The sequence below is a fragment of the Papio anubis genome, chromosome 19 (assembly GCF_008728515.1).
Source record: "Papio anubis isolate 15944 chromosome 19, Panubis1.0, whole genome shotgun sequence".
NCBI lineage: Eukaryota > Metazoa > Chordata > Mammalia > Primates > Cercopithecidae > Papio > Papio anubis.
This window is the reverse complement of record NC_044994.1, coordinates 38,070,850-38,086,700: the sequence shown is the minus strand read 5'-3', so window position 1 is coordinate 38,086,700 and position 15,851 is coordinate 38,070,850. Positions and strand designations below refer to the sequence as shown.

Sequence of the window (15,851 nt, the reverse complement as noted above, 5' to 3'; positions counted from 1 at the left end):
AATATTAAGATAGATTTTTTGGGAGGGGGTGCAGGGGTAGTTCAAAACTTGAAAGAAGCTGCAAGCACTTGCAGTAGAGTTGGGACAGAAAGGTATTCACAGGCATGATAGCAAACAACAAATTCAGATGCTAGGGACTCTGAGAACCTAGAGAAGGGAGTAATGGGGCTACTCAGAGAAGTCTTCGGGAAAACCTGGGAATTGAGGGGCTATATCTGAATTCAGGAGAGGATAATGTTAGCATCATCTTAGAGCCGCTGCTGAGTGCTGTATTTCAGGGGCAGTTAGATGCCTTCCTGGCTAAGACAGAGGGGCATGTATGGAGGAGGCCAGTGGACAAATGAGGCTTTGGTGGAAGCTGTTTTTTGGGCTTTCTAAGGTCTAAATTTGTGCTCAAACAGCAGTTACAAAGCATAGAATTAAACATTTCTAACTTAGATTCATAATCTATAAAAGTTTTGATGATTTTATACATCCATTTAAAAAGTGCAAGGCAAAATGGCTTGTTAGGGTGCCAAGTTGAAATCAGCCCCAGGCCTGGGTCCCACTGGGTCTTTCTGGGACTGCTGTCTGCTCAACGAGGCCATCATAAGTGGCAGCAAATGGAAGAGAGAAATTCTGCTTCTCTAGTGTCCAGGGCTGGGTAGGGAGGTATCTTTAGAAACCCCTTATCCTTAGTTCTAGGTCCTTGAGGAATCGCCACACAGTCTTCCACAATGGTTGAACTAGTTTACAGTCCCACCAACAGTGTAAAAGTGTTCCTATTTCTCCACATCCTCTCCAGCACCTATTGTTTCCTGACTTTTTAATGATCGCCATTCTAACTGGTGTGAGGTGGTATCTCATTGTGGTTTTGATTTGCATTTCTCTGATGGCCAGTGATGATGAGCATTTTTTCATGTGTCTGTTGGCTGCATAAATGTCTTCTTTTGAGAAGTGTCTGTGGGTATATACCCAAAGGATTATAAATCATGCTGCTATAAAGACACATGCACACGTATGTTTATTGCAGCACTATTCACAATAGCAAAGACTTGGAACCAACCCAAATGTTTATCAATGATAGATTGGATTAAGAAAATGTGGCACATATACACCATGGAATACTATGCAGCCATAAAAAAGGATGAGTTCATGACCTTTGTAAGAACATGGATGAAGCTGGAAACCATCATTCTGAGCAAACTATCGCAAGGAAAGAAAACCAAACACCACATGTTCTCACTCATAGGTGGGAATTGAACAATGAGAACACTTGGACACAGGGTGGGAAACATCACACACCAGGACCTGTCATGGGGTGGGGTGAGCGGGGAGGGATAGCATTAGGAGATATACCTAATGTAAATGATGAGTTAATGGTGCAGTACACCAACATGGCACATGTATACATATGTAACAAACCTGCAAGTTGTGCACATGTACCCTAGAACTTAAAGTGTATATATATATATATATATAGACCCTTATCCCATACGGAACCACACTTCCTTCTGCAAACTGGGGCTGGGAAGGGTTGGTTTGCCTTGGCTGGGATGGGGTGGATGAGTTCAAAACTCCCCAGGGCACATTCAGAGGCCAGCTAACCAACCTCTTAGGGTCTATGGTCTGAATCAGACAACCCATTGTATGCATTTGGGGGTGGAAACTAGGGAACCAGCCTCCTTAGGGAACACTTTGGAGTGTTATTTAATGTACTGATTTGTTGGTTTGGGGACTTGGCTTGATTTTTAAAATGTGCTGCATCTGAGGCTGCTGGTTGGGGGACTTAGCCTGGTCCCTTCAACCTTGGAGAGCACAGTAGAATAAAATATAAATAAGTTGCTAATTTAAAAATTTGGCCAGGCATGGTGGCTCATGCTTAGCACTTTGGGAGGCCAAGACGGGCAGATTGCTTGAGGTCAAGAGTTTGAGACCGGTCTGGGCAACATGGCGAGACCCTTGACTTTACTAAAACTACAAAAAATAGCTGGATATGGTGGCACATCCTGTAGTCCCCGCTATTCAGGAGACTGAGGCAGGAGGATTACTTGAGCCCAGGAAGCGAGGGTTGCAGTGAGCCAAGATCGTGCCACTGCACTCCAGCCTGGGCAACAGAGTGAGACTCTGTATTTAAAACAAAAACAAAAACAAAAACAAAACAAAACAAAACAAAAAAATATATATATATATTTATACACACATATATAGTCCTTCTCCCCTAATTGGGGCCAATGACCACAGAGAGCATGCTTCATGCTTCCCAGTGGACAGACAGCCCTATTCTCCCACTCCTGAATCCTGGTTCCTGGCTCCTGGCTTAGAGCTGCTTGTCTTTTGCAGAGATACCCTTGACCCTCAGTAGTGCTAACTGGTGGTAGGAAGAGCTATCAGGGTGAAGTTCAGTGGCAAGTTTAAGGACAGAGAAAAATTGTATAGCACCAGGTTACATGGTCCTGTAGCGTAGGTCAGTTTCCATCCGGCAGTATAAGGAAGCACATGACAGAAGGCTGGCCTGGGTGCCCAGCTCCTTCTCCCTCTCCTTGCCTGACTTTGGGCTTGAGTAGAGGATCCACAGAGGGACCTCAGCCTAGCCAGCTCCCTCATCCATGTGCCTGTGATTCGTCTGTCACTTCCTGTTTTGTGGCCCTTCAGTCTCATCAGTTAAAAAACTGTTTCACACAACATGTGTTCTTACTTCTTGCATTGTTCTTCTCGGCTTGGAGGTGTCTTGGAGGTAAAGCGTTACTGAACTAAACTTGAATCTGCTCACTGGGCACAGCAAAGCCCAACACTGACACAAAGGTTTGCAGTTACAGGAAGAAAGGCATTTATTGCAGGGCACCAAGCAAGGAAAAGGGGCATGATGGCTTATAAGCAAGGGTTTTTAAAGGCAGGAGTGAGGGGGTTTCCAAAGTAAGTTAGGGGCTGAGGAATTTCTGGAACTTCTTTATCCGTTTCCTGGTTCCAGTCTGTCGAAGGTCAACATGACTGTGATCAGCATTTGTCATCGGGTGAGAGTCCTGGTTTCTGAAAAACAACTCAAGGATGTATGTAAAGATGTTATCTTTGTTTCTATAGGCAACCAAATATCTTGTGATCCTGACTTACTTGGGTGGCTTGTTTGGTGGATTATTCATTCACTTCCCTAATTTCTGGTTGCAGGGCTAGCTAGATACCTGGAATTTTCCTTGAAGGAACTGAAACATGTTCCTTCATCTCCAGGGTGAGGGTGGAGAAGCCTGACAGGCTCCTAAGGGGGTCCCTGCACCATCTCAAAGTGAGTCAGCAACATTCTATGGCCAGCTTCTCACCTCTTTTGCCCCATCTTCTCTCCGGCCTTGGGGCTGCCTTCCATTCCTGGTCTGATGCTATGTTGTCTTTCCCCCAGAGTGCAGACATCCTCAGCACCGTCGGCTACGACAGCATTATCCAGCATCTGAACAACGGCCGCAAGAACTGCAAAGAGTTTGAAGAGTTTCTAAAAGAAAGGTACGATGCCCTGTCCTCTCTGAAGAGGGTGGGCCAAGATGTCTCCACACCGACAAGGAACAATTTCCTATTTTTCATTTGTGTTTAATGGTTCTGAAGACCCTCTGCTCTAGGTTATGGGATGATACCCGAGAAGTACATGATACTTCTGTCCTAAAGTTCTTAGAAACAAGTTTGACACATAAGATTTATGATGAAACTGTGAATGAATTATAATAAGAAACAAAACATACTTAATACTGTGTTACAAATAACACTGAAAGACCCCATGATGTAGCTTTTAGACTACTGAGGAGGAGACCGCTGAAGATTGGCAAAGTAGGAAAGGAGAGGAAAGGAGAAAGGAAGGAGAGAGGGAGGGAGGGAGGTAAAGAAAGAAGGAAATAAAATAGAGGATGGGGTGGCTTCACGGAGGAGTAGGTCCTTCTGGTGGCCCTCAGAGGGTGAGATGGATTTGACAGGTGAAGAAGTACCTGAATATCTGGGAGAACAGCACGCTCGAGGTGGGAATCAGATGGCCCACGTGGTTAGTGGGAGGCAGAGCGCAGCTCAGAGACCAGCAGGATGAAGAGATGTGGGAAAGCGGTGAAGCCGATCACGACGCTCCTGGGGGTGGCAGGGCATGGTGGTCCATGGGGAACTGCCATGGTTTAGAGGATTTTCTTATCTTCTTTTTAAAAATGGATAAGATAAAAAAAAGCACAAAACTTAGTTTTGTGGAAACTTACTCATCTAGAATATTCCATTTTACAGAGGTTCTGGATGAAAGAATATGTTAAGAGGATTTGGGGCCAAAGATCAGGATCCTTGCCAAGATTCAAATCAATGAACAAGTTCTATTTGTAAGGCAGTAAGTGAAAGGCTCAGAACCCAGAGATACAGACATCAAAGTGTTTTTGGTCAACTCTCTCACTTTCTACTCAAGAGAAAATTTGGTAACGATCAAACTTACTCACACTGGTTGCCCAGCCCTTGGGTGGTGAGGCCTGTCTCCTTGAGCCATCCCAAAGGTCTGGAGGACCTGGAGGCCTGAGGAGGGGTGAACCAAGAGAGGCTCGGCTACTGTCAGCGCTGTGGAGCTGGCCGCTGCTCCTCCCCCTTTAAGGGAGCAGTTCCCTTCTTTTCTACCCAAGATGGTTGACAGTGTTGACACCCAGTTAAAAAGTGTGTCTTTCTTTTTACAAACACTGGCGGTGGGCTTCCTCCTTCCTTCAACAGTGCTAGGACAGAGTTTCATGAGCATGAAGGATCTAGAGATTGCAGAGGACTCTGCTTTTTTCTGTTCCTCCTCCATTTATGACTTCTATAAATGTCCTCCTGGGAATGAAATGGCCTTGGAATACATCTGCAGAGAAAGGAAGTATCTGTTGGCTCAGGACCCCAGGCACTGACTGCCTGGCAAGACCATCCAAGGGTCCCCTGATACAGTGGGGTTTGTCTAAATCAGTGGCTTCCATACTTTTTTGAACATGACCCTCAAAAAAATATATTTTACACAGCCACCCAGTACACACATGCATAAACAAAACAATGAAACAGGACTACCCTGTCAATTTATCCGGTTGTATTTAATTTTGAAATGCTAGTCTTCCAGCTATTCAGGAGGCCGAGGTTGGGGGATCACTTAGCCCAGGAGTTCAAGGTTGCAGTGAGCTCTGGTTGCATCACTGCACTCTAGCCTGGGTGACAGAGTGAGATACTGTCTTTCAAAAAAAAATTGCTGGTCATAATCCATTGAATTGATTTATGGCTCACAAATGGGTCGTGACCCACAGTTGAAAAACACTAGTCCAAATAGGACCCCAAAGCTAAGGTCTCACTTTTAAAAACGATTCACAAAAATACGTAAGAGTAGGAAATATATGGAGAATAAAAATTATTATTTATATTGTATTTCTAGTATATGTTCTCTCTCCCCCCATGGGTTTTATAGCAAAAAGAAGTCAGTCTTGTGCTTTCCAATTCTGGGGAAGAATCTGCAGGCATTAGATCAGTGTGTCAGATAGGCATGCCCTGGGCGTGGAGATGCAGCCCCTGAGTGTGTGGCCTGCTTGGCTTTGGGCCTCTGTTCCTGTGGCACGCTTGCAGGAAGGAAGCTGCTGTCATTGAGGCTGTGTGTTTGTTCCTCCACTGTGTCCTGTTCAAGGGTAATTCATGTGCAGAAGGACAGTCCTCCAGGCGTGGGGGTCCAGCTTTCCTCTTGTTCAGGTGGGTGCAGGATGCTTGTGGGAACTGAGACTCAGTCGGCTGCATTTGTGCCATAATCTAATATGACTGAAACATCCTCCTTGAGTCTTAAACATTATATGACTGAGCTGTCATAAATTACATGTAGAGGCCGGGCGTGGTAGCTCACACCTGTAATCCCAGCACTTTGGGAGGCCGAGGCAGGTGGATCACCTGAGGTTGAGAGTTCGAGACCAGCCTGACCAACATGGAGAAACCCCATCTCTACTAAAAATACAAAATTAGCTGGGCGTGCTGGCGCATGCCTGTAATCCCAGCTACTTGGGAGGCTGAGGCAGGAGAATTACTTGAACCCAGGAGGTGGAGGTTGCAGTGAGCTGAGATCTCGCCATTGCACTCCAGCCTGGGTAACAGGAGTGAAACTCCGTCTCAAAACAAAAACAAAAAACAAACAAACAAAAATTACATGTAGAACCCTGGGATATTTGTGGTTCTTAGAGACAAGAGGCAAACACACACCAATACAGGGGCAAAGATAACAGACTGTTATATGTAATAGTTATTTTTGAACAACCACCTCTTGTCCAATGTCATACGTTATTTATTATTTTGAGTTCATCAAATTTAATACACATACATTTATAACACTTTTATATGGTACATGGCTAAACATGCCCTATATCTAATGGGGTACTTTTAAGACTTTCCAAAAGTGTCAAAGTCCTACCATGGGCCTCTCGAATTTCTGGCAGTTTAGTGGCAAGGGGAAGGGGGAGATACTATACTTCCCTGTGAGCTCCCACGCCCTTCTCTTCCCTGGATGGAACCCAGCACTGCACCCCTCCGTGCCACATTTTACCTCCATTACGGGAACTAGGAAATACCCTTTTCGTTGGTTGTACCCAGACAGATTGCAGTAAATTCATCTGCACTCCGTGGGGTTGGACAGAACAATCACCCCAGTGCAAGGAGCCGCTCATGTGCTGCTCTGGAGGGACAGGGAGGCTGCCTTTCTTGCCACCCATAGGGCAGATTCTTGCATCCAGGGTAGACATATAAAAATAAAGTTAGCTCAGAGGGTAGATACAGGTGATTAAATGAGATTATATAATAACTGCTGTTTATTGAAGGCTTGCTAGATGCATAGGGTAGATTCCAAAGCCCAACTTTCCTAGGTTTGAAACCATATTACCCCTTATTAGCTGTCTGACCTTAGGCAAATGCCATAATCTCTCTGAACCTCAGTTTCTTCAATTGTAACATAAGGATGAGAACAGTTAACATACAGGGTTATTGTAACAACTGTTACAATAATTGTTAATAATTAATAATTGTTAACAATTGTTACAATAATTGTTTATAACTACTACATTGTTATAATAATTGTTAATAACTACTAAAATTGATACAATTAATATTGTAACATATTAACAATTAATATTGTAATAATATTAAATCAAAATTGATATTAATTAAATTAATATATAATTAAATAATACTATAAGTAACAAAACACAGTAACAAACACTCCATCAGTGAATTGTAAATTTATCTGGTTTACCCTTCTGTCAGCTGGAAAAGCACAACAATAATAGAGGTGATGCTGGCAACCACAGCCAACATCTGAATAGTTACGTAATATAACCATAACATTGAGGCTTACACATCCCTTTGGTACTTATATTGGCTGCATAAGGTTTCTTGGAACAGAAGTGTAGCTTTGTAGATGAGGTTTAAGTAATTTACCAGGGGAATCTAGAAAGTGACAGAACCCAGAATGGTCCGGAGGGGCGGTGAGGACGGGGGTCTCATACAACCCCTGTGTTTATGATTCATCAACACCGGCAAAAGGGCTGGTGGCGATCTGAGGAGATGGGCTAGTTCCCAGCACAGACACACTCTCCCTCTCTTTTCTGTTTATACAATCTCACTCATTATACCCATTCTGTCTATTTCAGCCAGATGGGTTTATTGGTGAGCATGCTTTGGATGTCTCTGCCTGTACCTCTTTACTTCAGTATTTCCCCACCTGGAAAGTCCTCCTTTTTCCTTGATGCCTAAGTAAATTCTCCCCATCCTTCCAAGTCCAGGTCAAATTTTCCTCTTCTTTCATTTCTCTCCCTTTTTTTTTTTTTTAAAGACAGAGTCTCGCTCTGTCATCCAGGCTAGGGTACAGTGGTGCAATCTCGGCTCACTTCAACCTCCGCCTCTCGGGTTCAGACAATTCTTGCACCTCAGCCTCCCGAGTAGCTGGGATTACAGGTGTGCACCGCCACACCCAGCTAATTTTTGTATTTTTAGTAGAGATGGGGTTTCTCCCTATTGGCCAGGCTGATCTTGAACTTTTGGTCTCAAGTGATCTGGCCTGCCTCAGCCTCCCAAAGTGCTGGGATTATAGGCGTGAGCAACCCGACCTTATTTCTCTTTAAAGGAAACATTCTGCATAGGACTTTAGTCTGAACTCTTTCAGCTGGTTAACAATTAAAATGAAGCCATCCTGTCACTGGTAGCCCAAGCCCATGGACTCTCCCACCCTCAGATGCCCAGATGTGGCGAAATATTATATAATGAGCTCCTGATATGAGCAGAAAATGAGAACTATAAAAATAAGGTTAATCATACCTTAGAGGGTAGCTAGGGATGATTAAATGAGATTATATTAATAGCTTCTGTTTATTGAAAGCTTACTCTATGGAAGCTACAATGTGTTTTGTATGTATTATTTAATTCTCATAAAAACTCTGTATGGTAAGTTTTCTCATCCTTATGTTATAATTGAAGAAATTGAGGTTCAGAGAGGCTACGGAACTTGCCTTAGGTCAGACAGCTAATTAGCTGTAGATACGGTTTCAAACCTAGAAAATTTGGGCCCTGGAATCTGCTATTAACCAGTACACTGTGCCCAGTAGAGTAGCTGGTACACAATACATAGTGAGTAAATGGTACCCACTGATCTTAGGCAAGTTCCATAACCTTTACTAATATTGTTATATTAAGTGTAGAAGCCAAGTAGGGAATATATCATTAGCTTCCTTTTACAGACAAGAACACTGAAGTTTAGTGGATTTAAATGACTTGCCCAAGATTATAATATCAGTAAGTAGTAAAGCTGGGATTCCTATTGACTTCATGTCTGGTGGTTTTTCCACTTTACTTAATGGTCTCTTGAGAAAGTTGGGTGTATTCTCTGAAGGAGAACAGGAACTTGGCAGCCAAGTCAGTTCTCTTAATTGTGTGCTGCGATAGGATCCTGAGTAGGGAGGAGGGAAGCATGCTTGTGGAACGCCTTTATGTCCAGAATTCTTCACCATTTGTAGATTAGCAGCTATACCTATGCTCTTGGGGATCCACAGCCCCGGTGCCTTGGGACTCTGTACTCTTCCCCATAAGCTCCTGTACGTCCCATGGTCAACCTGCCCTGGCTACAGCTCTGTTTCCGGGACCCTCACTGTGTCGGCTATGTCTCAGGACAGCCTTAAGGAGGACAGATTGCCAGGATGGGAATGACAGATTCCTTCATGCATTAGCTGGTAAAGTTGTGAAGCCATTATGTACCATATTAGTTTTTTAGGGCTGTTGGGACAAATTGCCTCTAACTGAATGGCTTTAAATAACAGAATTTATTCTCTCACAAGTCCATAGGCCAGTAGTCCAAAATCAAGATGTTGGCAGAATCTTGCTGTCTTGAAGGCTTTATTGGAGAAGGTGTCCCATTCCTTTCTCTTGGTTTTTGGTGTCATCAGTAATCCTTGGCATATCCTGGCTTGCAGCTGCATAACTCCCATCTCTTCCTCTATCATCCTGTGGTGTTCTTCCCCTGTGTCTTCACAATGTCTTTTTTTTTTTTTTTTTTTTTTTTTGAGATGGCGTCTCACTCTGTCCCCCAGGCTAGAGTTCAGCGGCATGATCTTAGCGGACTGCAACCTCCGCTTCCCAGGTTCAAGCGATTCTCCTGCCTTCACCTCCTGAGTAGCTGCGACTACAGATGTGCAAAACTACACCCTGCTAATTTTTGTGTTTAGTAGAGATGGGGTTTCACCATGTTGGCCAGGCTGTTCTTGAACTCCTGACCTCAGGTGATCCACCTGCCTTGGCTTCCCAAAGTGCTGGGATTATAGGTGTGAGCCACCACACCCAGCCCATTGTCTTCTTGTGAGGACACTAGTCATACTGGATTAAGAGGCCACCCTACTCCAGTATGACCTTATCTCAATGATTACGTCTGCAAGGACCCTATTTCCAAATAAGGTCATAGTCTAAGATGCTGGGGGTTGAGACTGCAACCTATTTTGTGGGAGGAACACCTGTGCCCAAAAGAATGTACTGGAAGCTGAGAGCAACATGGGAAATAGAGTATTGGGATGGGAGTTTAGACACCTGGGCGGCCTTCTAATCCTGGCTTCCTCACTAGCCAGCGCTGATATTATTCAAGGCCCTAGACTTTTCTAGGTTCCAGTTTCCTTAGCCGTAAAATTTGGACTGTACGAGATGTTCTGTGAGAGCCCCTTGGATCTAATTCTTCCCAATGAACTTATTCAGTTGAGGTGCTGTGAATAGCATATACAGTAAAATTGAGAAAAATATTTAAGTGTCAGGTTTTATGGCAAAAGGATTTCATCTTATCTGTTCACTCTGATTTTGGGGCAACCTGGAGCACTAGATTGAGAATCATCCTGAGGCTGCTTTCAGACCTGATGGAAAAGGCAGTATCTGATGATGTTTGTCATGGGTTGTTTTTCCTTTCTTTCTTTCCTGTTTTCTTTTTCTTTTTCTTTTTTTTTGAGACGGAGTTTCGCTCTTACTGCCTAAGCTAGAGTGCAATGGCATGATCTCGGCTCACTGCAACCTCTGCCTCCTGGGTTCAAGCGATTCTCCTGCTTCAGCCTCCTGAGTAGCTGGGATTACAGGTGCACACCACCACACCTAGCTAATTTTTTTGTATTTTTAGAAGAAACAGGGTTTCACCATGTTAGCCAGGGTAGTCTGGAACTCCTGACCTCAGGTGATCTGCCCGCCTCAGCCTCCCAAAGTGCTGGGATTACAGGTGTGAGGCACGGCACCCAGCCTGTCATGGGTTGCTGAAGGGAAAATGGCACATGGATTATTCCTGGTCTGGGAATTTGGAGAGAAGCGAGGTCAAAGGGAGTTGGGGTTTTTAAGGAGAGCTTTGTGAAGTGTAGCCAGCTAAGTGCTCAGAGGTATGGTATTGCCTCTTCTGTTTCCTGTACTATTTTGTACATTTTCATCTGGCCCTTGTTACATGATAGTAAACTAAAATATTGGTTTACATCTCTCTCTTCTGCTAGATTATGAGCTCCACTAGGCAGGTCTCATATTTCAGCCATCTCTGTGTTCTTAGCACCTGGTATGATGCCTGGCACATTGTGGATGTTCAATAAATGACAAATTGATGATCAGATGAGACAGAAAAAATCGGATAGGTGGTAGGAGGGTGATCTAGATAAAGGCCTACTTATTCAAGCATGATTTCTGTGATGTTCTAGTAATTCCTTCATTGCCTGCCTGGACCCATTGCTTCCCATTTACTAGGGAAATACCCTCTCAACCTCAGTGGTTGTTCCCTGGTTTTATGAGGCTGAGATTCTAGTTTCACTTCTATTAAAGCTCCTTCTTTTCTCCAAAAAGCACACCATGATGCTTGCTGGAACTCATTACTTCCCAGGTTCTAGGAGAACATCTTGTTTCATGGGGAACAAGATGTTGCCTATGGTATGTTTAGATTCATGATGCCTTCCTCTTACAAGAAGGAGACTGAGTGAGTGGTTTCTCGTCCTGGAAACAACAAAAGATTCTAAAGAAATCTTAATGGATATGATTCTGAGGATAAAAGGATAAAATGCCTGTATATTATATATTTTAAAAAATGAAAATGGCCTGAATGTCTTTTTACCTGTAAAAATATTAAATGTCATTGTAGCATGTTAATAAATTTTTATATAGATATAGTGAACAGAGATTCAGAAAGTTAGAAATGGTTACTAGGGAGTTAAGATGCATCTTTTTCTGTAACTAGAGTCAGCTTCAGGTGTACTTTACATTGTCAGGAGCTGGAAAAACTTTAGAAGTAAAGTCGAAGAATGGAGTCCTGAGAAGAAACAGGGTTATTGCTAAAACTGTAGTACTGAGTACTGTCTAAGACCAGAAGGAGAAATCACTTGCATAGTCTCAGACAAGTAGATAGGGCTGCCCACAGTACCAGGAGCAAGATGAAGCCAAATCCCAAAACAGCCATGCAAATGCACCTCCACCAAAGAAGGAGGGAAGGAAGGAAGAAAGATATCAAGGCAAAAGCAACCAAAGAACCAGAGCCCATAACTCAAGAACAGACAAAGCCAATCCAACATCTGGATAACTGACCCAAGTAGAAAATTTACCCAAAAGAATAGTGGAAGTATTCCGAGATATAATACAGGAAAAATGTCATGAAAGGAAGGACTAAATAGATCTGAAGGGCACACTATGAACCAGGAAACTCTGATACACAGTAATCAATACTGATTATGATTACATAAGGACCAATGTTAACACACATCCTGGCTAAGTTATTGAACTAAATAAAGAATTCTTCAAGTATGCAGGAAGGAAAAAACAAGTTGTCTATACAGAAATAATCAGGGGAAATTTGGGACGGCCCCAGACTTCTATACAATGACAGAAGCCAGTGGAACAAGTTCAGCCAAGTTCTGAGGGAACACTTAAGAACAGTCATTACACCAGTGAGGTTGTCAGTCCAATATAAAGGCCACAGGTAAATAGTCTCAAATATGAAAGAACTCAGGGAATACTGACCCCTTTCCTACCTTGAGCTATTTTGACAAAAGATTATGTAGTGATAAAATTTAGTCAAGCAAGAAATGAATCCAAATTAAAATCTTTGAGATGAATAATTATGATAACAGGACAATTATTGAGCTTCAAATTCATTTCAATAAATAGTTCAGACTAAACAACTGGGGGAAATATGATTGGAGAACAGAATATGTTATACACAAATGAAACAAAATGTAAACAATATTGAGGAGGTGGAAGTACAACAGTGCTTATTATCTAACACTTCCAGCATGCTGTCAAACATCTACAATGGTCAAAAATAGAAATAAATTGTTAAAATGTTTGAGTATCTCCATCCTCTTACTTTTTTTTTCAAACAAAAGCTGCCACATGTTTATTAAGACATTACTGGCTCTTAAGCATAGCTGGCTTTATAAACCATTTTCCACATATTATCACACATTTGGGAAATTTTCTGAGATGATATATCAAGACAGGCTTCTCTTGTGACTCAACTGGACTTCAAATAGTCTGTTTAGAAGTCTGAGTAATGATGCAACCTATACATCAGGGCCTTGCCCTTTTCTTTCTTTTTTTTTTTTTTTTTTTGAGTCGGAGTCTTGCTCTTGTCGCCGAGGCTGGAGTGCAATGGCGCGATCTCAGCTCACCATACCCTCCGCCTCCTGGGTTCAGGTGATTCTCCTGTCTCAGCCTCCCAAGTAGCTGGGATTACAGGCACCTGCCACCACACCCGGCTAATTTTGTATTTTTAGTAGAGACGGGGTTTCTCCATGTTGGTCAGGCTGGTCTTGAACTCAGGTGATCCACCCGCCTTGGTCTCCCAAAGTGCTGGGATTACAGATGTGAGCCACCACGCCCGGCCGGCCTTGCCCTTTTCATTCCCCAAGGCAAAGTATCCACCTCTGAGAGAAAATTCCATGGTATAAACATGAGAAATATTCTTCTTTGTAATGACTGGGAAGTTTGAAATACTGTACAGGAAGGAAGATGAACCAATCTGACTGCTTCTTTCATTTTTTCTGAAGCAACTGCCAATATTTCTGTAGTAGGATTGAATGTCAGAGAAGTAACACCTGTAACCAAGTTCATTATAGCTTTTATTGGCTTTGTTTCTCGGAGACAAGAAGCTTGACTGTTTATATTTACTACTCCACAATTAGAACCACAAGCAACATACTATCCATTCCTAGATGTGGCAATGCTTCATCTATATAAACTGCCTTAATCAACAAATCTGTTAAGGCACCTCCTTGAGTTCACATCCCAAACATAAACTTCTCCATCCTCCAAAGAGGCATATACTTTCTTACTATCTGAAGAGAACGTGGATGCTGCAACCCTTCCATTAATTTTTATGCTTCCAATCAGTTCTTTGGTCTTCATTGATAGCACATGCAAATACCTGGCAGTGCCATTTATGAGCAAGAAGGACCCATCTGGGGAGACTTCAGAGCTCCTCACCATCTTCTTTCAAACCTCTCACTGGATGCACAGGAATTAATTTTCCAGTTAGCATGTCATAGACATAAAAAACGTTGCTGTGGGTACTCGTGGCTAAAACTTCTTCCCCATTAGCACTAAGACAAGCCTTAAGGATTGGAAACCTTTCCAAATAGGTGCTTTGGATTTTAGGATTTGTTCTTCCATCAACCTGAAATAGTGATACAGGTTATCTAATCCAGCGACAATCACAATCTGTGCACACGGATGGAACTGCACAGATGAGATCTGAGCAGCAGTAGGACGTTCAGATGAGGAACGCTGGCAGTTCCTCATCTTCAGGATTCCTCTTGGCAGAGAAGTTATTGTGGTTATGAAATTCCCTGTCCTTTGCAACAAAGCATCTTCATGCTCTTCACTTTCATCATCTGAAGATGTTTTCCGCCTATTAGTCTCTGCCCAGGCAGGTACTCCTCCCACGGCATGCTGGAATTCTTAAAGTCTCTTCTTAAGGTTGTCTTTCTAAAGTTTACTTTCACTAGCATTTTTCATCATTATCTTTCCGAAACCGATTGTTCATCATGTCAACCATTTCCTCATCTTCATCTTCTTCATCCACCCAAACTGGCTTCTTTTGAGGTGCAAAATTACCTTTTGCTTCATTCTCCGCTTCTGAGTCACCCAAGTCTTCATATCCTTGAACCCGCGGGCCCCGCAGAGGCCGCAGCCGCCCGATCTCGTCGTCTTCTATGTCGCCGGAGACCAGCGCCTCCAGGCACCGCTCCACGCCCAGTTTGCCCTCCTCCAGCGTGAGGCGGTGCCGCTGGCGGAGCCGGAGCCATCTCTCCTCTTCCGCGGCGGTTACCGCTGGGATGAAGGGGCAGCCTTTTCGGGCGGCGCGCCGGGCCCCGCTCCGGCTTTCCAGTCCGCCCTCGCTCTGGGCTAACGCTTCGGCTTCGCTTCGGTTCTCCCGTCCAGTTTCATTTGGCTCCTCAGTTCCCGCGGCATCGTTAGGTTTGAGGAGAGACGCAAGTGCTCAGTGGAACCTCGCTGCTCCTGGGCGCCTCTTTTCTTTTTAAGGCAGTGTCTCGCTGCGTGGCCCAGGCTGGAGTGCAATGGCGCAATCTCGGCTCACTGCAACCTCCGCCTCCCGGGTTCAAGCGATTCTCCTGCCACAGCCTCCCAAGTAGCTGGGATTACAGGCATGGGCCACCATGCCTGGCTCATGTTTTGTATTTTTGGTAGAGGCGGGGTTTCACCATGTTGGCCAGGCTGGTCTCGAACTCCTGATCTCAGGTGATCCACCCGCCTTGGCCTCCCAAAGTATTGGGATTACAGGTGTGAGCCATTGCACCTGGTCATATGGTCTTATTCTTTAAAAATTATTTGTTGCATGCATCTGTTCATCCTTCCTATTTGTATACCTGCAGAAAGAAATCACCGTTACAATCATCATCAAATATTATTACTAATTAGTTTTAGTAATAGAATGATCTCAATATGTAAATATGAAAGTTACATATATGTGTATATGTGAGATACGGGCATGTAAATGCAGAGAAAAGGGACTAGAAAGCTAACTACCAACCTTGGCAGTGGCTGCCCCTGGGGAGAGCAGTGGAGCTGGAAGAGAGTGGGAAGGTGCTGGCGTGTTTTAGACTGTCTACCTTTGTGATGTTGCAGTCTTTTACCGTGAGGATATATTCGTTTATTGCTTACATATTTTTTTTAAATCTGAAGAAAAAAGTAGGGTAGATGAGCCTAAATCACTCTGTCCTAACCGTATGGTTTAGATAAGGCTGGGCTGGGACAAGAAATGGAGATGGTGACAAAAAGCAGCCGGGAGAGGGGAAGAGGAAGGAGGATGTTTAGTACTGGAACTGACCCTGCAATGCCGAGTAACAATCAGTGTTTTTATAGGGTACGCTGACTACAGAGTT

General features: G+C 43.6%; 1 protein-coding gene and 1 pseudogene across 6 annotated transcripts in view; one reads left to right on the top strand and one right to left on the bottom strand.

Annotated features, from left to right (window-relative positions):
* PSTPIP2 (proline-serine-threonine phosphatase interacting protein 2) overlaps window positions 1–15,851 on the top strand; it is a 94,136-nt gene that overhangs the window by 35,851 nt on the left and 42,434 nt on the right. For 4 of the 6 annotated variants that reach the window (XM_031658806.1, XM_031658807.1, XM_021930093.2 and 1 more), the window contains exon 2: window positions 3,371–3,471. In XM_031658806.1, the coding sequence (XP_031514666.1) occupies window positions 3,371–3,471 (101 nt within the window). Of the gene's footprint in view, window positions 1–2,172; window positions 3,260–3,370; window positions 3,472–15,851 lie in introns of those variants that run through there. The other 2 variants (XM_031658808.1, XM_031658809.1) reach the window with 2 other exon arrangements.
* Window positions 11,701–15,070, bottom strand: LOC103879709 (annotated as a pseudogene).